We start from the raw sequence: 23,364 nt of genomic DNA on the forward strand, positions 1-23,364 counted from the left end.
TAAATGTACTGTGACTTGTCTGTGGAACAATATGTGGTCTATTTTGATTGATGCCTTGTGTTTCTTCAAGTTCCTCTCTCTTCTTATGCAGTGTGCACCTGCTGTTACGCTCCTGCAGTGAATTTCAAATAATGTATTTTTCAGCTTTAGACATTCCATTTGGCTCATCTTATATTTTTTTCGACTTCTCTCCTCATTGTATTCATATTTTCCTCAAATTCTTGAATATACTTACACTAGCTGTTTATATTCCTTTCTATTGTTGTGTCATAAACTATCACAAATTCAGTGGCATTGAAAAGCACTCATTTATTTCACAGCTCTGTAGATACAGAAGTATGGGTGAGCTCGGCTGGGTTCTTTCCTGAGGCTCTCACAAGTCTCATGTCAAAGCAGCAGTCACTGAGGCTACTCAGTTACCTGAAGGCTCTGGGGGAAGAATCTACTTCCAGGCTTATTCATGTTATTAAAGGAATTCAGTTCCTTGCAACTGTAGGGCTGATGTTCCTTTCATCTTGTTGACTATCTTCCAGGGGCCAGACAGATGCTAGGGCCACTCTCAAGTATATATATGGCTTCCTCCCTTTCAGTAACAAAGAACCTCCATCATGTTGAATCCCTCTCAACACTTACAGTCTCTCTGATTTAACCTTTTACAGTCAAAGCAAAGTCTCTGCCTTTAAAAGACTTATGTGATTAAGTTAGCCTCACCTGGATAATGTTGAAGGACACAGAAGTTCATTTAGATAGCTATGTTCAGGGATTTTGAAAATAGAGCTATTATAAAATATAAAATACTCAATTAATATTTACTGAAACATATCATACCTTGATAGATTGGGTTAAAGAATACACTAATAGTGTAGTAAAAGAGATACTTGGAAATTAGGAAGGAAGACATGCCCTTGGTTTACTTCAAATGAGGTGTTGAACTTGAAACTTGAGGTAGGCAAGTGTTGTACTTGGCAGTTTCAAAGTTTAAGGACAGGGCTCCAACTGGTTGGGAGTAGCAGCTCAGTAAGATGTAATAGAGTGAGACACAGGGAGGAAGTCCTGACAAAAATAGGGCAGCTTGTACAGGACCTTAATGTACAGTAGAGGTATTCATAGCCACATGAATACCTAGATGGCTGATTGAGAACAGATATGCCCTACCTCTTGTTATAACTGTACATGTGAGTGTAGGAAAGGGTAGAAGGCAGGAGTTGGACAAAAGAGTACTTACTGTCCACTGGACATACCCTGAAGATACTTCACATAGGAGGAACAATCTTAGAAACACTCTGCTGATAGGGATCAGTGTCTAAGATATAGACAGACAAGAGAGTATAGTAGTTAAAGGCATGATTAGTCGACTTAAAGATAGATGTAAACTCTGCTTTTTGTACCCATGAGTTTGGGGGCAGAATTATTAAAATACAGACCTTGGAAGTAGACTTCCTTATCCCTGGTGCTTCCTAGATTTATCCCCTTGGCAAGTCTCTTACATTTGTACCTTAACTTCTTTATCTGAAATATAAGAGTGATGATAATACCTACCTTACATACATTGGGGATTAAATAAATCCTCAATTTATTATGAAGTTTCAATAAACCAACATATGTATACCATTAGAACAGTACCTGGGGCATAGTAAGTGCAAGATAAGTATTAGCCATTCTAATTATTTCTTGTATAAAATTAGGATAATAATAATAGTAGCTCTTTTATAGGTTTAACATAGAGTTTAAATGAGTCACTGAATATCAGCTGCTCATTCTGTTCCTAATAGATAGTAAGTACTTAATAAAAAAGACTAAACTTCACACATTGGTCATGGTTGATTCAAGAAATCCAGGAGATTCAACTATTAGGTTCAAATGCGCCATTGCTCATTGATAAGCAGGAATCAGGAATATAAGGATGTGATGCTTCCAAGTAATGAAGCAAATTCTGTTACTTTAGAATTACTACTAGCTGTTGATAGGTAAAATAACACACCCTATATATCTTACGCACATGCAAAAACCTGTACTATTGCTACAGAGATGAACATAAGTTATATTTTGAAGAGAATTTTACAATCTGTCAGTTCTAATTTTACTTTTCATTCAACAGGTCATTTGAAATCACTATCATTTGGAGCTTGATATCATATGGTCAGTGTCTGGATTCCCATTAAGAGCTAACTCTATAATTAATAGACTCCCATGTCAGAGTTCAAAACTTTCTATAGATCATTCTCATGGGAATCTAAGAATTAGTAGCTGTTTTTCTTTTAATCATGTGCTTATCTTTGAGCAGTAATGATTTAAATTAACATCCTCAATTTTGAGATACCCAACTCAAATGAATTACTAGTCTGAGCAGAGAATGGTATATATTGGGTGACAAAATGGAATGTTCAGAAACAAAAGCAGCTTCAGGCAGTGCTGGATCTAGGGTTCCAGATGATCTCATTATGGTTCTACCTTTTTCTTTACACCTTTAATCTGCTTCCCTGTGTGGATTAGTTTATTCTCATACAGACTTTGTTCATGTGATAGGAAAAATGGGAATCTCCACTTTCTATCTTCATAGATAAGAAGTCAAGAGGAATAGGCCTGCCTTCTTTCAATACTATGCATCAAATATCAGGTCCTTTATCTGTCCTTGAATTCTTCAGCCTCATCAGGGGAAGGGAGATCTCACTTCAGTCAACCCTGCATCTGAGTTTGAGTTGGTAAGGCATTATGATTGATAGGTCCAACCCAACTTATAGAGGTTGAAAAGCGTTCTTTTCCAAAAGAATAGTTGATGGTGTTACCAAAGTAACAGCAGTAATTTCCTTCCCTATCAACATAGAGGGTATAAAAATCAGAATTTCTTAACTAGATGGGATCAGGAAGTAGATGTTGAGTGACACAAGACGTTTACTCAAATAAGTATGACAGGAAAGTATAGCAGATGAAAGAGAACATATTTTCTCTTTCTCTCTTCTCTTTCTCCTTCCATGAAATGACCTCCACTCAGTAGTGCAATGCACATGTAAGATTGTATTAAATAAATAAACAAGCAAAACAATAAAAACAATAAAACAACACAAAACAAGCAAAACAAAACAAAACAAAACAAAACAAAAACACAACTATGGCTGAAGATTTAAAGGATGGAAGAATAGCCAGACTATCTTAGCAGCAATAGCAGAAGTAGCGGCAGGTAAGGCAGACAACTTCGTAAATTACAAATTGGATTTAAATAGAGAGGGAATTTGAAGTGGAGACATTATTTTCTGTAGAAATGTGATGGGCAGAGGAGAACAACGAAAAAAAACTAAAACTGAGATGATTAAGAAAACACAGTGCTGAAAAAATAAAATTAAGACTGAGACCTTAACTTGAATTACACATTTTTAAATTAATCCTTGGGTGAGGACAGATTAAGGACCACACAAAACCAAGCTGGTAAACACACTTTATGATGTATGATCCTTGTACCTAAAACTAGATTCTCTTCCAGTTAAGTATGTTGCTAGAATGATGACTGTCCTGGCCTAGTTTTAGATTAACCAGACTTACAGATAAGATTTTTGATTCATAAAATCTCAGAAAAACAAAAACCAAATACTGTGTCACCTGTTGGGTTCCAGATCCTATGCTCTGTGGCTAAAGATATAAAGATGAATTATATACTATAAGTACTGGATGTCTGTAGATTTTACAAGCTCAGCATCACTTCCCTGTTTCTTTGGTAACAGATCACTCTCCCCATTTGTTTAAAATGGTTCTAGTGTCTGGCTTCTGCCCTCCCTCAACCAGACTATGATACTGGTCCAATAATTAACACTGGACTCAGGAAGAACCAATGGAAGCCTTCTTTTATAGTTAATCAAGAGCTTTAAGGTTAGAGTATTTCAATCTTGGGCAATTTTTGTAAAACAAAATTATTTTGAAATCTACTAATTATCCTTTAAGTTCTAGAAATTGCATTTCATGACTAAGAGGGCAGCAAATTATCTGATACTGTTTCTGCTCTGCCCACTTTGTGTTTCAGTCACTGTCAAATAAAGGCAGTGGGGAATGGCAAAACCAGTTCTGATTCATTCAACACCTGAGTGCTTCTTAGGTTCAAAACACCATTCTAAACATTGTCCAGGAGAAAAACATAAATAATACCAGCCTTTACCCTCAAGGGTCTTACAACGTGGCAAGGGAAATAAGACACGAACACAGATGACTGCAATAAAATGAAGATAGTGGTTGCTGCAGATGTTTAGGGAGAATGAGCAAAGCAAAGAGAGAACACAGAATAAGGCAACATTCAGTAGTCAGCCAAGAAATATTTATTGAGCAATCATAAGATGTGAAATGGGCATGGAGGAGTAAAATGTGGACTGGGATAATGGGCAGGAGAAAAATCAGGTGACATGACTTGTTACTCAACTTTCTAAATATGTTTTTTGTCACCAAGTTCGTAATAAATATCCTTAAATTAAAATCTGAATAAAGATATTGTTCTCTGAAATACAGACTGGGGCAATGATGTTTAAACAGTAGGATAGTAGTACTTGTGTTCCCAAGTATGCCTTCCTATTGCTTTCTTCTCTTGTATGTTCCCAAGTATGCCTTCCTATTGCTTTCTTATCTTGATGGTACCTCAAGATACCCATTTCAGGTCTTTCACCCTTTTTGAGCTTGTGTTTTAGAACAGGTGGATTAGAACAAGATCCTCTTGGCTTCAAACAACAGAAAGAAAATAGTATAAAACTGAAAAAAAAAATCCAGAGACAATCTTGATGGCATGTCTAAATGCAAGACTTCAGATGTTTAAATTAAGTCCCTAACTCTCTTTATCTTTCTCCTTTCCTTTTTCCTCTCTCCCATATCTCTTATTATAGAATTCAAATATCTCTCTGTTTTTGTGGAAGCTCCTGGCACAGCTGTAGGCTTGTATCCTTACAGCTCCATGGAAGAGTAGGGGTTATGATTGTGTAAGGTTGTGGCAGGGCATCCCGTCTAAGATTGATCAATACTCACATTGTACACCGAAGTAGATTAGTATATTCATTACAGCACTGTTTTCTTGAAGAAGACTCTGTAATGTGTGTTCTTAGATAATAAGAATAGTATAACATTTTCCAAAGGATATGCATGAAGTGTTTTTGAAGCATTTTTTCCCCCCATAATTCACTCACAGATTGTCTTTTGGATAATGGTAACCTTGTGTCACTATCCTAGGTACCATAGCAAATGCCCAGGGATCAGTCCTTGATGGCTCTGGCTGGGCTCTATTCTCATCCTTTAACTCATCACTGTAGCCAGTCATCAGTCCTAATTTATAAAAAGTGGGTTCCATTCTCAAATCATAAGTAATGAAACACGGAGAAAAAGAAACTGGACTGGACTATCCCTAAAAGGAAGAAGAACAGAGGGTGAGCAAGGGGAAAAATAGAAAAAAGAAAAAGAAAAAAGTCCTCTATACCAGAAAATGTTTGTAACGTTCTTTGGAGATCAAAAAAAAAATTGTCTCCTACACATAGATGAACAGAGGGTATTGGCCTAAAAAGAACCCTGTGGCCAAAGGGATCTGGCCTATTTTAACAAGGATTTGAGAGTTAACAGATACCATGGAGAGCACCCAGTTCAATCTCATCATTTTACAAAGGGGGAAACTAAAACCCAGAAAGGAAAACAGAAATGCCAAGGACTTACAGGTAGTTTATGGCAGAGACAATCCACTACCTATCTTCTGACTTTGTGTTGTGTGTGTGTGTGTGTGTGTGTGTCCCTGCGCGCGGGCGCAGGCATGTGCGCTTGCTTTTTGTAAAAGGACAGTTTTCTTTGGTTTGTAGCAACAACAGCAACAAAAGAAAGTATAGCCTTGTTTCTGGTTTTCTCTTCATTCTCAAATCTGTATAATGTAGTTTTGCTGCATTCCAACAGAAAACCTCAGCAAGAGTTTAGTTAATCATCATAAGTTCACTCACTCCTTATAGGGACAGAGACATTATCCTTCCTTTATATAAGAACTAGGGCCACCTGTTGCTTTAATAGCTCAAGTTTGGACTCTGCTTGCAGGAGGGGATACCTTTGAAAATCAGCTTCCTAACTGCACTGCATCCTGATTTAGCTACCAAATCTCCAGCCAGAAAAAGAAAGGCATCTGGATCATTGGGGAGACTTCTACCTGCCTCCTCTACTTCTTCCTCCTACTATCACCTCTTTCCTGCTGTTTCCTGCCCGCAAAAACCTGTCACCAGCCCAGAAGTATCTCTGGAAATGGGTAGGAGGGAGCCTTGCACCTGTCAGTGCCAGAGAAGAACGTGCGCTCTGCAGAGTTCTCAGTTGTTACATCTTTGGCGATGAAAGGAAGGAAAGCAGAGTCCGAGGTTTCTGCCACAGATTTGCCGGAGACCGCAGTTAGTCCATCCGTCTCAAGCTCCAGTAACCCCGAAGATCAAGGGTGCACTTACATTCCTAGCGCTTCTTGCTGTGTTTTCCTAAGAGCTAGTTCAGTGCCTCGCCCCAAGAAGTCTCAGGGTAAAGGTTAAGTCGTCAATCAGGTTGCTGTCTCTGTGTTTTTTTCTTGAGAAAAACTGGCATAGACTGATCAGTAGTAGAAAGTGGGATCTCCTTGCTCCCCTTCATCACTGCGTTCTCCACCTAGCGACTTCCTCGCATTCTCCTAGATCTGACAGCTGGGGCTCCCAACCTCAGGGTTGGGAGCGGTGGGTTCCTGGCATCCCCGCCCCCTCTCGGGGTTGATGACACCCGTGCCTAGAAGGTGCATGTGGGTGCAGGCGGGCGAGCTGGAGGCTTCTACCGGGAGCTGGGAGAAGGAGTTCAGCTCTCGCCTAAGACCTGTAATCCTAGATTCTCTGGGGACCGCGAAACTCCCCAGTCCGAGGCACTCCCAGCTTAGCCGCCCACCCATTCCCCCCCTCCTTTCCTCAGCACGCAGCCCCTCCCTGCGTGATGATGCAAACCAGTGGGGAGGGCGGGCGCTTGGAAGGGTGGGGAGAGTCGGAGAGCTAGCGAGGGAGGGAGGGAGTGGGAGGAGGAGAGGGAGCCGAACGACCATTTAAAGCGATAGCAATCCTTGCCCTCTCCCCAGTGCTGGGTTGTTGGAGAGCGCGAGCGGCAAGCCGGGGAGCGCGAGCGCGGCGCGCGGGCCGGCGAATCCAGGAGCGCACGGAGCCCCAGTCTGGCAGGCGCCGCGGGACCCCGTAGCCTCTCAGGCCGCCCCTTCCCGGGCGCCCCCACCCTCCGTGCCTGCAAGAGCCTCTGGGCTTCCCCGGAGGACCTCACCCCAAGGGGCCCGGACCCCGGCAAGCCCGCCACCATCCCCTCCAGCGCCGCCGCCGCCACCACCGCAGTAGCCGGAGCAGCATGGTCCAGCTGGGGAAGCTGCTCCGCGTCTTGACTTTGATGAAGTTCCCCTGCTGCGTACTGGAGGTGCTCCTGTGCGCGCTGGCGGCGGCGGCGCGCGGTCAGGAGATGTACGCCCCGCACTCTATCCGGATCGAGGGGGACGTCACCCTCGGGGGGCTGTTCCCGGTGCATGCCAAGGGTCCTAGCGGAGTGCCCTGCGGCGACATCAAGAGGGAGAACGGGATCCACAGGCTGGAAGCGATGCTTTACGCCCTGGACCAGATCAACAGCGATCCCAACCTGCTGCCCAACGTGACGCTGGGCGCGCGGATCCTGGACACTTGTTCCAGGGACACTTACGCGCTGGAACAGTCGCTCACTTTCGTCCAGGCGCTCATCCAGAAGGACACCTCCGACGTGCGCTGCACCAACGGCGAGCCTCCGGTTTTCGTCAAGCCGGAGAAAGTAGTTGGAGTGATTGGGGCTTCGGGGAGTTCGGTCTCCATCATGGTAGCCAACATCCTGAGGCTCTTCCAGGTAGGGAGGCGCTCCCTCCGGGGCACAGCGCGCTTTAGCTCCCCGCGCACTTAATTCCAAAAGCTGGCTTGGACTCTAGGGGTGCGGGGTCAGGTCAGCCTTCGCTCATTTCCACCCTGGAGATCCTGCGAATCCCTCCCACCCCACCCGAGGAGGTACCTTCCCTGCTTGGTTCATTTCCCTTCCATCTCTCCCCTGTCCGCGCTCCACTCCATCCGGCTTGACATCCTGGATTTATGGCCCCATTTACAAGAAGCAATCTGCGAAAAACAAGGCGATGATTTAAATGGGTTTGCATTAGAGTGAAATATGGTCCAAAACAGGCTTGTAAAAGTGCCGGGCTCCTGTGAGAGCCGGTTAGGCTCATGGAATATGAAAGATGAGAAGACGCCTCGAAACTGGGCATTTCTCAACTCCCCAGCTTCCTTCCCAGCCCCAAGCCGCCCAGCAAGCCGCAGCTCCCTTGGAAATTTTCGAGAAGAGCTTAGGGGGGCACATCTTAAACCGAGGGCTAGGTCTTCACCTACATGTGGATGTTAATTGCCCATGTCTCTCAGGTTGAATCTCCCGACCTATAGCCGGTCTCCGCGAGGGCATGGGGCGAAAGGCACGGGGACGCTCTCCAAATGGGGAGATGCCACCGCAGACGCGACCCCCGGGTGATTTGCTCTGGGCAGTTGTTTGCACCGTCTAAATTGCGTTTGCATTCCGGCCACTGGCAGGAGCTGGGCGATCAGCTTTCTACTCCAGCCACTTCAGAGCCCAGAGATGAGCTCATGCTAACTGCGAAACAAAATCGCTTTCGCTGCCTCCACCCTCCGCCCATCATTTCCCACGACCTCCCTAACACAGACCCTCAGCCCCTATCCTCGGCACCGCGGACGATTCCCGGAGCCAGGAGAGAAGGCTCCTGAGGGAGGCACTAGGGTGCGCTGAGTAAAGCCAGCGGTCCTCCTGCTCTGGGCGCCAGAGGGCAATGCCGAAAATGGGAGAAAGGCGGATCCGGGGCAGCTGAGCGGTGGGTTCTACTGCAGTGCTCTCTCTCCGCCTGCTCCTGCATTTTGTGCCCCGTGGCTCCTGTGCTGCACTGGGTATAAATGGATGGAATTCGGATTTTAAGAAATTGAGTTTCAGGATCTGTGTGATTGTGGGTTCCCTTCTTTTATCTCCGGTGTATCTCTTTATCTTTCTTCCTTCTTTGTTTTTCTCCTTTTCGCTCCTTCTCTTTCAATTTCTTTTTTTTTTTCTCTCCTCCCCCCACCCCAAGTTTTTTGTTCATCTCTGTCTTGAGATGATCCTTTCCTAATACACAGCCCTCTCCCTGCCAGATAGCGTCCAAACCCAATTAATCCCTTCTCCAGATGTTCTGGCTAACCCTGATGCCCTTATGCTCCCTATATCTAAAGAGTTGGGTTCCTTCCAAATGCTTTCCCTAGGGTACTGGGTTCCTGGAAAGGATTCCTTGAGAGATTTAAGCTGTCACCACATCAGCTCCTAGGAGAGTGAAGTTTGTGTGTGCACCAGGAGGTGTGCCTGCCCAAGGCTGCAGCCTGATGTGGCCCCTCTGATCTTCTGAGCATCCCTAACACTTCTTGTGTGTTCTGTCCTGGGAATCCCTAGGAATCCCTATTTGCAAACTCAGAAATGCTTTGGGGACACCCTTAATTCTGAGATGGTGCTTTTGGGAAAGAGGCGAGGCTATTGTAAGCAAAACACAGAAGCCTTTCCTTCTTGCCTGAGCTTTTAAAGCCAGACAACTTAAGAGGGCAGTGCAGCAGGATAAAGTGAGGTCAGAGATCACCTGAGAACCACTGAGGTGACTCACAGCCTTGTGAGCCCTGAGTCCTGGGGGTTGAAGGCACATTTGGTGTCTCCCATTTTTAAATTATTTTGGTGCCTGTTTCTCTCTTCCCTCAGAGCACAGGCAGTGCTGCAGATGGGCCTGTCTGTCTGAAAGAGTGAAATGTTAAAGTCAAGAGAGGGATTGCAGACTAGGCTGAGGGACTGTGTTTGCTGAAAAAGATTCCAGGGGGAGCTGATTCTTCCTCTGGTGTGTGAACCTGAGGCTCTTGTGAGGAAAAGAAATGGTTTGCCTTATGCTTACTTCCCCCATTCGTTCCCTGGGCTGGGAAGGAAAGGGAGCGAATGCCAATGTTAGCAGTGTGGGTTGGGACTAAAACCATTCAGAGAAAACACTGTCATTTTCCTCTAATTTGCAAATTGCAGCTATTCATGTTGGATTGAACAGCTGAGGGGAAAAGAGCCCCCAGTTTTCACCTGCATTTATGGAGAAGAGGCTGGTAGTAGGAGGAATGCTACCAACTTGTAGCTTGTGCTGTGAGCTGGGTATAACTGTTGGTGTGGGAACATGCTTAACCATTGCCCGTGTTGGAATATGTATTTATATATTCCAACAGTCTCTTCCAGTAGCCTTTTTTGCACGTGATCATAGGAGCTCCTGGCATGCAAGTCTAATCCCCAGTTTCCCAGCCTCTGTAAGCTTGCAAAATGAATAGAGAGAATAGTGGTACGCAGACCCATTGTTCAAAGGCACCGTCAATTTAGAGAGAGGAAAAGAATGGTAGGTGAATCTTTGCTGGGAATGCAGGGTTCAGCTCAATTGAGATTGTCCTATATTTTAAAACAAAACAAAAACAAACTAACAAACAAATAAACAAACAAAACAAAAAACCCTCCTCTAAATAATTGAATTCTTAGCTCTCCAGATATTTGAGTTTTCTTTTCTTGAGCCCTGTAGCTTGCTGTGGGGACCATACCAAGCCTCTCATTTGAGATAAAAATTTATGGTGAGATAAGCTTCTGGGCTGGGGGAAGGAATACTTAGTGACTTAAATGGGGGAGTGCTACAGATTGCAGGTGGGGATTGAGGACAGGAAAGAGTAATGAAATAGTAATAAATGTAGCAAGTGCTGTTGCTGCCAGCAAAAACTAGAATGTAGTTCTTTCCTGAGAATGAGGACCTGGGCAAGAATGAATCCTCAGATGTAAATAGTGTCTATGACTTTGAATTTTCATTTGTCTATTGGTATAGCAGACTGAAGATATGAGTTAAGCAAGTCCTCTCTCTCTCTCTTCTATGCATACTGAATTGATTAGTAAGTGACATGTCAGAGGACAGGAATGATGTCTGCTGGGTCTTTCAAATCTAGGAATTTGAGGCTAATGAAATTAGTGTGTGGCCAGGGCTCTGCCAACTAGAATTAAGTCACTGCAATCACACTGCAATGCATTTTCAGCCTCAAAGAAGCATCAGGGAGGAATTTCTGGAGATTTGTTTCTGAGCCTGTACAAAATAATACCTTCCTAATGCTAAGAAAGATTAAATGTAAATTAATTTTGACTATGAGTAACATATTTAAAAAATAATCAGAGTAGGGATGGCTTAAAGTGAAGAGCTTATATAATATGGTGTCCAAAGAATAAATCTCCCGACCACTCTTTAGTGGGCTATAAGTAAGATATATTATAGTGGAAAGTAATGGGCATGTTTTTATTCAAGGCTTCTCTGTTATTGACTTGAGAGCAAACACTCTGAGCGTATAAATTACTCTCACTACATCCTGACTCTGAATGAACAATATTTCATGGCCAGTGACATGGTCTAAGCTATGGACTTGGAGTTGGATGGTGTCTATTTCAGTTGCTTTGTCCCTTCAAAAGCAACTAAATGGAAAAAGTGGCCAACTTGACTCTTGTTGGGGCATATTGCAGATCTAAACCTGTGGAACTTATATCATAAATGAAATACATTTGTAAATTTCTAAATGTTCATTGAAGCTTGAATATAATCTCCAACTTTGGGGACTATATATATGTGTGTGTGTGTGTTTCTCTAGTTTTCCTCCTTTCTTTTGCTTCCTCTCTTCTCTGTTTCTATCTTATGTAATTGAATAGAACTGGGTACCTAGGTTAGTGTGGTATTACTATAGTGGGGACTTTTTTTTTTTTAATAGCTCTAACCTAATTCTTCACAAAATTTCATAAATACAGGTGTCAGTGCCATTTGGAATAGGCTCTATAACAATCTCTGCCTCCACATTTACTCTGTTTCAGGAAATTTACCTAACAGATGGTGAGTAGGCAATTTTTAAAGGGACATTTTTGAAAAAAAGCAGAGAGGGAAGGGATAGAACCAGGCACATACTATATTTGAAGATACCTCTACATGTGTATTTTATGTATATGTGCCCACAACATTAAGATGTCTTTGGGGATTTTTCTCTTCAAAAATAATTTGCTTCAATTTCATAAACACTGAGAGTATAACAAATCATAAATGCTCTGTTTCCTACGTCTATAGATTATGTCATGGATTTTGAAGACCATAGCTGAATTACACAAAGTACACTCCAGTCTCAGTTGTGCCATGAATTAACTCTCTTACCCTAAATAAGTCACTTAATCTTTCTAGGCCTCAATTACCTCATGTGTTTTTTTTTTTTTTTCTTTAAAAACAAATGTGGTTTCTAAGTTTTTCAATCTCTTTGGGTCATAGCTTGCTTGAAGAAAACCTGCTCTTATCCAAACCCCATGACATTGAATTTCCAGCTCCTACTTTGAACTTAGAGTAAGTTTGGGAAAACTTTTAAAGAATATTTTCACACGGATATCTTATTTAATATCAGTCTAGCTGATTTCCCATATTTAAGCCTTATCCCTTGTTTTGCCAGTGTGCTCCTTTGTCACGTATATCAAGGCTGGTACTGAGGAAAATGACTTCCTGGGTCAGCTTACTGCATGGTTATAATACACCAGGTAGGGAGCAAGAATTGTAGGCTTTATAGTAGCAGATATAACTTTTATTATCCAGTGTTCTCTTCCCTTTCATCTTGCAAAAACCCCAGACTTTCTTTTGCAGATAGTGACTTCTTGCCTCCTCCCCGGCCCCAGGGATGAGTCCTCTGGCTGAACTCAGGCAAAGCAGGTGATGAGTTCAGGTGTAGACTTTTGACTTTAGCTAGACCTATCAAAATCCTTCCCAGGACTTTTCTGCCAGAGGAAAATGGGAAAATTGGCTCTTCTCTCAGGAATTTCTAAGCTAGGGTGATATGACTCTGGGACTCCCAATAGCTTTCTGTAAAATAAAGTCACAAGACTTTCTGTAGAATAAAGTCACAGGGAAGTAAGCAGGGTTGAGTGGTGGAGAGAAAGCCAGAGCCCTGATTTATTCTGAAACTCTCAAATCTAGCTATATCCAAATCTAGCTGCATCCCTGAATTTCCAGCACTTGTTCTTAAAATAAATAAATTAATAAAAAATTTCTTCTACTATTTTGAATTTCTTTTCAGGCCTGTGCAATTAAAAGCCTCCTTGCCAAAACACTTGATTTCTTATGTTAATGTAAGGTTTGCTGACTGACATTCATTAATTGAAAAATTATATATGATATTTTCTTTACTTTAAATATAATCCTCTATTCCAGGTCTGGGATATTCACAACTCTGCATTCTTCCCCACTCTTCCCAATATTTTCTGTATTGACTTTAAGTATTTGTTATCACAACCTGATGCAGTTGAGAGATAAGGTGAACACCTCTGATGTAGGGTGCAGCATAGAGGTCTCCTATTTGGAAACTTTAGAAACCTACTTGGCTCCCTTCATTAAAACAAATCTTTTGTTGATGTTTCCAGGGCAGAGAAGCATTTTTCATGGCATAATGGAGTACAAAGTACATTAAACTCCTGGGTTACTCTATAGTAAGCATCCAGCCTAACTACTTGTTTTTTGTAGGCAAAAAAGAAGAGTCACAAACACATTTTCCCAACATCTGTGTATGATCACACTGTTTAGAGGACAGTTATGCAACATATAGTCAGACTGATTAATTCATGGATATTTTGTCAATTGGCACAGCAAATATGTGTGTTTTATGCACTTACTAAAGGCAAAACAAAATCTTTTCACAGGTAAATATCTGAGAAGAGCATTATGCCAGCCATTACTGTGACGGCATTTCCATGTTTGACAAGTAACCTCCTTTCAATTATCCTTACTACTTGATGTTTCTTGGATCAAGTTATTGGATTATTATGTCAAAATAAAATAATACGAACTTACAATGATACAGGATACGTATCTCATTTTGTAAGAACAGAAGTTCTTATTTCTTTTCAATAAAAGTAGTGACCACAGTAATAACTTTATCTTTCCTATGAGCCATTATGCCATGCACTATAAGTACTTCATCTTATTTAGTTCTTACAATAGTTCTGCAAAAGGCATGTTATCATCCCTGTGTACAGCTGAAGGAAGTGATTCTCAGAGCCCCAAGTCACATTTTTGGTAAGTGGCAATGTCTAGATTGACACAGTGGATTGCCTGACAATACCATGGTTGTTAACCACTATGTATGCTGCTCAGTTGTTGCACCTATGCAGAAATACTTAAAATAATCATAGATTCGCCTACTCTGAAATTGTGGTGGTTTGAGGACAACATCAGAGTTGCTGATTCCTTAACCACATTCGTTTGCAGAAAAAAAAATATTACAGTTCTGCAATGAGATTAATTCTGTGTATTGAGACTTGAGCACACAAATTCTCACCTCCAAGTGAAAGATGCTTGTTTTCCATTATTCAACAGATAGCCCTGTATGTAGGCAATAAATACACAGTAGGCTTTTCTCTCAAACAAATGAGAAAAGATGTTTCTTCTTGTCCTGATTCAGTGCCCATCATTATGGATGATGATGGCTGTTCCTGAACTTTATTTCATTCACTCCACTCTTTCTACAGACCTCAAGTGGGAAAATCCATCATTCGGATATATGTGCAAAGTGATAGGACTGAATTAATACAATTGCTGAAAGTCAAGTTGATGGAGCACAGGAAATACATCCTAATAAATGCAACATTAATGTTTGTGTGGGCCATGGAGTGAGGGGTAGGAGAATTTTCAGTTTAATGGATTATTTTGCCTCTTGCTATAAAAGTGCTGCAGCTAAGTAGTTTTATAATTGGTCATTTACAGAACTCTCCATCTCTGGATGTTGTGCTCTCTCCATTCTGCGGCTGCCAGTTCTTTCTCTTGTTCTTGTTGGAAGATAGCAAGGAATCCACTTCAAAGGCTCAGCCTGCTTTTTTGCATTATTGTTTAGGAAAATATTTCCATTCGTTAAATCACTGCTTAAACATTTTTGTCATGTTTTAAACTTGACTATGTTCTGAATGTATTAGCACAGATAGAGATAATGTGGGATATTTTCCTGGAGAAAACATACTTTTATCAAAGGAATCATAGAATTTTCATGTAGGGGTTAAGAATAAAATTCTGGAGTTAGATTTGAATTTAAATTCATACTCGCCACTTATTACCAGACTCACCTTGATCAAACAAGTACCATACCTTTCACCAATTTTCTTATCTTTGAAATGGGGATGATACAAGTATACTTGTCTGATAAAGTAATTATAAAGATTGCACAAAATATACATGGAAATATTTTTAGCACTGAGTTTAGCATATAATGAGTGTTTAATGCATTTAAAAGCTTTTATTTTATTATTATGCTATTATTAAATATCACTATTTCTTAAATGTTACTATTGCTAAATTTACTGTAAAATTACCATAATAATCCATGTTGGATTTCACTCTTCTGTTTCTTTGTTTAAATGGAAAATATTAGGGGCACCTGGGTGGCTCAGGAAGTTAAGCATCTGACTCCTGATTTCAGCTGGGGTCATAATCTCAGGGTCCTTAGATCTCTGGTGGTAGGATTGAGACTCCTGTTAGGCTCTCTGCTCCGCGTGGCATCTGCTTGCCTCTCTCACTCCCTCTTGGCCCCTCCCCACCAGGTACTTGCGCTCCAGTCCTAGTGTTCTAAAATAAATAAATGCAATCTTTTTTAAAAAATGAAAAATATTACACAGATTGACAGAGAGAACACAGTTTAGTGATAGTATTCAGTGGAATAAGAATTTCTACGGCACTGATTCAGGTGAATCAGGAATGCCATGGGCTTAGATACCAGACAGGTTCAGAGCAGTGGGCTTTGAGGATAGCCAGCCCCAAGTTTGAAGTCCACTGTGACCCATTTCTAGTGCAGAACCGTGAAGAACTTATTTAAACTTTTTGAGCTTTACTACTAGTTTTATAGATCTCTTTTTTCCCCGGGAATATTTATTAAGACTCCCCCTTCAGCACTGTTCTACATGGTTGGATATATCAGTGACTAAAATGGACAGGAGCCCCTCCCTCACATTCTGTCTTTCCCCCTCTTTCCTCTTCCCTTCCTCCTATCTCCATTCTTCTGTCTCTCAGTTTACACTCTCACATGGAAACAGATGGATGTTATAAATAAGTCCTAGAGTATGTTAGAAGTTGATGAGCCCTTTGGGACAAGGGAAAGAATGTGAAGCACACTGAAGAGTGTTGGTTTGGGAGGGCTGAGGGGTGTACAGGTGGGTTCTATTTTTAACTATGGTAGTCAGGATGAATTTTATAAGGTGGCATTTGAGCAAAGACTTGAAGCATGGGAATTGTCAGAATGGATTAGGGGAAGACCACTCCCTGCGAGCAGGAACAACCAGTGTCAGAACTCCAAAGCAGAAATATGCCTGGCAGGTTTGAGGGAATATTAGGGATGCCACTGCAGTTGGGTAAGTCAGGAAGAGAAAGGGGCAGCAGGAGGGCTTCAGGTTGGAGATATGAGGGGGCAGATGAGGTAAGTCATTGGAAACCATCACATGCATTTTGTCTTACCTTAAGTGTAGGCAGCGTGGTAGGATGTTAGGGGGGGGGGTGATCTGTCTCTTAGTTTAGAAGAATTTCATCTGTGGTATTGAGGATGAGGGAAAGAGAGGAATCAGGGATAATCTCAGGAGGTGATTCCAGATGTCTCTGAGATGGTTGTTGATGATTTGTACAACAAGTGCTTCAAGAAGTGATACATTTGGAAGATTATGACAATATTTTCCGGTCTATCAAATGGGAGATGTAAAAGGAAGAAAGGGGACAAGGTGAATCCAAGATGTGGGGCCTGAGCAACTGGAAAGTTGGGATTACTATCACTTCAGATGGAGTGGAGCACAACTGAGGAATTAAGGAACAGATTTGGAGGTATAAGGTTTGAGAAATTTTTTGACATATAAACAGAGATGTTGAATGCACAGTTGGAAATACAAGTCTGCAGTTATAAAGAAAGGTCTGGACTAGAGATACATTTTAATGAAATAGTCATGTTAAGAATAATTATATGGAAGTGCTATTTTAATAAATGAGGGACACCTGGATGGCTCAGTCACTTAAGCCGCCTGCCTTCAGCTCAGGTCATGATCCCAGGGTCCTGGGATCGAGTCCCACATCAGGGTCCTTGCTCAGCAGGGAGCCTGCTTCTCCGCCTCTGCCTGCCTGTGCATGCGCTCTCTCTCTCTCTCTCTCTCTCACACACACACACACACAAATAAATAAATAAATAAATAAATAAATAAAATCTTAAAAAAAAAAGAAGAAGAAATGAGATAATATAGGGGGGTGGCTTATTCGGTTAACCATCTGCCTATGGCTCAGGTCATGAACCCAGGATCCTGGGATCTAGCCACATAAGCTCCCTGCTCCACAGGGAATCTGCTTCTTCCTCTTCCTCTGCCTGCCACTCCCCTACTTGTGCTTTTTCACTCTCTTTGTTAAATAAGTAAATAAAAATCTTTAAAAAATAAAAATAAAGAGATATTACAGTTAACACTATGTGTTCTCAAAAAATTTAACAGCTCTTAGTTAAAGGCAATTACATGAAATGAAAACAAATCTTATAGTTTGTTTTTGCAATAAAACTGACCAAAATGGTATCACAATTATTTTAACAGTATTTGTGACAATTATTTTAAGTCAAAACACCATACCGCAAACATTATAATAACATTTCAATCTCCTACCTTTCATTGTGATAATGTAGCAATAACTATATTTTGTAAGGTTAGTTAGTTGTGATAGAGTATCTATTTTATTAAAAATAATTTTGAACTATCTAGCTCAGTGCTATATATATTTATGTTTATGTGCATATATATATATATATATGTAAAATTTAAAACTCAGTTGAGAATTTGCATCACTGATAATACATTTGGCCCTTGAACAATGTGGGGTTAAAGGCACTTACCCCACACCACTGCAAATCCACATATAGTTTTCATATCCCCCCAAACTTTACTAATAATTGTTTTCCACTGCCCTGAAGACTTACTGATAACATAGGCATTTGATTAATACATATTTTATATGTTATGTGTATAATGTACTGTACTCTTCCAATAAACTAGAGAAAATAAAATATAATTAAGAAAATTATAAGAAAGAAAAAAGACATTTACAGTACTGTACTGTGTTTATCGACAAACTTCATGTATAAGTGGACCCACATAGTTCAAACCCATGTTGTTCAAGGGTCAGTTACACATGAGAATTTATGCAATGACCTAAGTATTCAAGGAAAAATAACGGGGTTTTCTTATAATATCCCATTATGGCACCTACTTTGAAGAATTTCACAAGGCATTTCATATCTTCTATTCACTTTTCAATTGAAAACATGGTGGGGGGATTTTTATCTTACTGGTTGCAAGCTCCCTTTAGGCTTTTGCAAATCCTTTAATACCCTTTGTAGCTTAACCAAAATTCTGTTCCTTATTCACTTGACTATCAGATAGTGGTCTAAGCATATCCTTATACTAAAAAAAAATGCATGGCCATGTTGTCTCTGCACATCTATAATTGTATTTTAACACTGTCATTATGTAAGCTATATTTTAATTATAATTATAACAAATTTTATATCAACACACATCCATTTCTAGTGTTCAGGGGGAGAACAGCATGTAGTAAATTTTTTCAAAATATAGCATCTGAAGAACAGAACAGAGGGTAATTGTGTAATTCTCTATTCCTATAATTAAGTTCAGTGGAGTTGGCATAACAGAATTAAGATGAAAAAAAAAAAAAAAACAAAGCAAAATGTTGAGGCACCATGGCTCCCTGTCATAACACACCCTTTTAACATCAGAGAACATACACTTAACATCTTTCTGTACAGAAATGGAGGGAGTAAGACACTAGAGGATGAATGACAGACATTAAACGGTGGGATTATGAAAAGCAATATGGAAATGACATATTGGTTTTAGATTTGGTATGTGGGGAAGATCTACTAGCATGTATGTCTACTGGGACCACATTTTCTGGAATAGTTAAACCCGATGTCAAATATGCAGTCCTACCTTCCTTGTAAATTGGGACATACACTCAAATCTTTGCTTCCTTTTCTTGAATATTGGTTGAGAAGATTATCTCAGAAACGGTATCTTATGAGTAAAGTATATTGTTTAGAAATGACTGACACTTTCTCAGCTGCCACACTCCAAGCTTGCTGGCTCTTTCTCTGGGACTCACTTAAGTTTGCAGTACAGGAGTGGGTTATGGGAAAGATCACTGGAATTTTTTTTTTTTTTTTTTAATCTTCAGAAGGCTGTATGGCATAATGGTTAAGATTGCAAGCACTGGATATGGTTCACATTCCTTCTTTCACTTGCTAACTGTATAAACTTGATCAGTTTACCTGATTACCTGCACCTCAGTATTCCCATCTATAAAATGATGATAATATTCCATCCTCTTAGGACTGTTTTCAAGAGTAAGTGAAGTTACCCATACCAAGCACTTAACACAATGCCTAGAGCACAGCAAGATCTATTTATCATTGCCATTGTCATCATCATCATCACCACCACCACTACCAGGCCAGGTAATATCTCTCCTGTACATTCTTCTATTACTTCCTGCTCCCTACCATTTCTGTAATGTTTCTCTACAAGGGTAAGGTTGTGACAGAGCATTTATTTCCACTGGTATCTGACACCTGGTCACCAAAGTGACTGGAGTTGGAGATAGCATTCACTGCTGCTTGTTGAGACAATTCCTGATTTGAAAAGGGAAGCTGAATGTTGAGGCCAACAAATTTCTCTTTTCTTTATCCAGGGGGAGACTGAGAATAATACCCAAGCCTCAAAAGGGAAATCAGCAAAGGGAAAAATGGTTAATTTCATACTTTAGTACTTAAGAACAAATCTGACAGACTGAATTTGAGCTCTTTTCCATTATATGCTGACTGTGAGATGTTAGGTGTTTTTGTAACTCTGGTGAGTTCATAGCTGATACAAAGCTACTATGACTTGCTGCATAGTATTATTATAGTAATTTAATAAAGCATTTAGCACACTATTTGGCAAGTAATCACTTAATACATTTTAACTTCCATAAGTACTATCACTACTAATACTGTTAAGTAGCTGAGCAAATCGGATGTCTTTCTTTTTCTTAAATTGCACATAACCATTTGAATAATCAGCTTACGTTTATTAAGAATTGTTATAAAGCCTTGTGATGGCAGAAGTCCCCCAACTCTGCTCCTCATCAGAGCCCATCCTGGGGGTGGGGGAGGTTGGATCAATATCACCACTACCACCACTACCACCATTACCATTGCCATTGGTGCCACTTAACTGACCATACTGAGCGCTTCCGGTGTGCCAGGCACCAAACTTGGCCCTGCATATGCACCATATCATGTTCGCATATTCAGGTGGGAGACCTGATTACCATCATCCACAATTTATAGACAAAAGACACTGAGGTGTTGAAAAAATAAGCATCTTGATGGATAGCAAGAGATGGAGCCAGGATATTTAAACCCCTATCTCTCTGACCTCAACAGCCCTTAAATATTATTACACCACATCCTAATAAGAAAATCTGCTTCCAGCCACTTAGGTAAGAGAAAATTCTTCATCCCCATATTCCTGTATTCCCCATGCTACCCTAGCCTCAGTGTTAGTAAGGAGAGAAAGGGACCTCTTCAAAGACTGGTCAAAGGGAAATTGCTCCTTTTTGGCATTGCTGAATCAATTAACCAATATATAATTTCCTTAAGAATCCCTACATATTTTTTTAAAAGATTTTATTTATTTTTTTGACAGACAGAGCAGAAAGGCAGGCAGAGAGAGAGGAGGAAGCAGGCTCCCTGCTGAGTGGAGAGCCCGACGTGGGGCTCGATCCCAAGACCCTGAGATCATGACCTGAGTCGAAGGCAGAAGCTGTAACCCACTGAGCCATCCAGATGCCCCAAGAATCCCTACATATTATTTTCAGCACTTACTTTGGCCGTCTAGGATTCTTACATTCTGTATATGGCTCATCCACTCTATTACATGTTAATTTATTTGAGGCCAAGTTTAGAGTCTTATCCTGAAACACAATTTTAGGTCTTTAGCATCTAACTTTGTTCTTTTCTTCTAATAGTACATGTGCAAATATTTGTTTGAGTTTTGTTGAATTGTCCTCATTAATTGTGCATTAAAAGTTACATAGAGATAGTCTTTTTATTAAAAAAACTTTCTAAATAGATTTTTAGCTCGTTATTTTTATAAGGATTATTGTGGAAGTTATAGCTCTTCGGGTTTTTGTTTTGTTTTGAGGTTAAGTACTTCATATTATCTTATTTTAATGTATAATAATATAATCATATTGTCTCTATCAAATCTGTAAATCTTCACTGGCTTGTAACTTAGCTTGTTGGTTGTATATTGTTGATTTTTCCATTTACTGTGACATTTGGCAGGTGTGGGGCTGGGTGGGAAGAGCTACAAATTGGTTTTCTAGAGAATTAATATAAAGAATGAGAGTACCTTTCATGTTTCTGCAGAGGTCAAGAATTTTAAGCATCCTTTTTTCCTTAGTCTTAATGGAAAGGGAGTAGGCTGAATGGAAGGTCATTATGACCGCTGGGACTACTGGGATGGTAGTCAGTCACTGAGGGTTTATTTAGTTTCCATCTCTCCTCTATTAGCTTATGTCTTGAGTGCTTACTAGGTGCAAGGCACTTAGCTAACCATTGTAAATTGGTTGTGTCATTTACTCCCCTGATAGGCATACAGTAAAAATATATATTATTATGATCCCCCCATAATGTACACATGGAATAAAGCCTCAGAAATAGTTATTCGCTCATTGAAATATGGTAGAAGTAGAACTTGGATTCACATCTGTTTGACTTCCAAATCAGTGATTTTTACCACTAAATTAAAGTTACATAACTTTGTGAGTGGTGTCTAGATTGTTTCTAAAATTTTTTCAGCTCTAAATTTTTATAATTGTTTGATTGCAGGTTTAATAGGGGGTGAGGAGGAATAGGGAGGAATTCCAGCTTATGAATGGATTTTCCTTATGTTAAGTATGAGATCTGTTTTATGACACCAATTTACTTATTCATTCAACACATATTGATGCCTGCTATGTACAAAGGTATTTGAGAACATGCACATCATGGTAGAGTGAGGACCCCTTCCAGAGACTCTCTCACAACAGGTAAAGAGGTCTTGGACTGCTTTGCCTGGTCTGGGGTGGTAGTGGGTCCTAGGCCCTAGTTCACCCCACTGACAAAGCCAAGACATGCTCACATGAGTTCAGAGGCATTGTGATATCATGATATAGCAGACTCGTGAATCTTACTTTTTTCTGCCTGGCATTAATGATATAAGGGTTTTGGATTTGGATACAGAAAGTGGACTTATTAGTTACACAAATAAATGGATATCAGGTATCATCAGCAGAAGGCTACTCACCATTTCCCACTACTCCTACTTTTTACAAACCAAACAAGTACCTTCTTATCTTTCCTATGGATAAGGTCTTGACAATGGCACTAGGGCCTATAATCTCCCAGTAAGTAAATCACTGCGTAAACCTGTGGTTTTTCAAATATGCTGATTAATTTACCCTTGAAGTAGGAGTGCTTAGGTGGCTCAGTTGATTAAGCATCTGACTCTTGATTTCAGCTCAGGTAATGATCTCAGGGTCATGAGATCGAGTCTTGTGCCGGCCTCCATGCTGAGGTGGAGCCTTTTTGGGATTCTCTCTCCCTCTTTTTCTGCCCCCCCCCAACCTGTGGATATGCTCTCTGTCTCTGTTTCTGTCTCTCTCAAAATAAATAAATAAATAAAACTTTAAATTACCCTTGAAATTGACAGACATTTTACTGTTAAGAGCAGAAAGTGGCATTCCTTTAGAATTCATAGGGAAAAGAATGGGACACCAGATATACTTTCCTAAATTGAAAATTATTCATATATATCCAATTATTTATACACACACACACAGATATACATATATATACACACACACATATATATATATAATTGCTCATACATATGAAGAGTTTTAAATTGAGAAATTGAGAAAATATATATATTTATATTTAAATTTGGCCTTCTGCTAGCCAGTAGCAAATGAAATTATTAGCAGAAACACACACAAAGCAGAGAAAAAGAACTTTAATTCTTTAAATTAAATTCAGTAGCTGGTTTGTTTTTTTATTTTTTATTTTCATTTCAGTAGCTGTTTTTTTTTTTATTTTCTTGTTTTTGTAGATTTGTGGTTGAGATTTTATATCTGCGGATGTATCTTTGAAGAAAATATTTCTACCA

At 40.3% G+C, this 23,364-nt stretch overlaps 1 protein-coding gene across 2 annotated transcripts in view; it reads left to right on the top strand.

Moving 5' to 3' along the window:
• The first annotated feature begins 7,001 nt into the window (after positions 1-7,001).
• The window catches only part of GRM7 (glutamate metabotropic receptor 7), a 911,662-nt gene continuing 895,299 nt past the window's right edge, over positions 7,002-23,364 (top strand). For both annotated transcript variants that reach the window (XM_004738422.3, XM_045063251.1), the window contains exon 1: positions 7,002-7,866. In XM_004738422.3, the coding sequence (XP_004738479.1) occupies positions 7,348-7,866 (519 nt within the window). In that variant the 5' untranslated portion in view covers positions 7,002-7,347. The remainder of the gene's footprint in view (positions 7,867-23,364) is intronic.

This window comes from Mustela putorius, unplaced genomic scaffold (assembly GCF_011764305.1).
Source record: "Mustela putorius furo isolate JIRA1106 unplaced genomic scaffold, ASM1176430v1.1 tig00003850_pilon_pilon_pilon, whole genome shotgun sequence".
Classification (NCBI taxonomy): domain Eukaryota; kingdom Metazoa; phylum Chordata; class Mammalia; order Carnivora; family Mustelidae; genus Mustela; species Mustela putorius.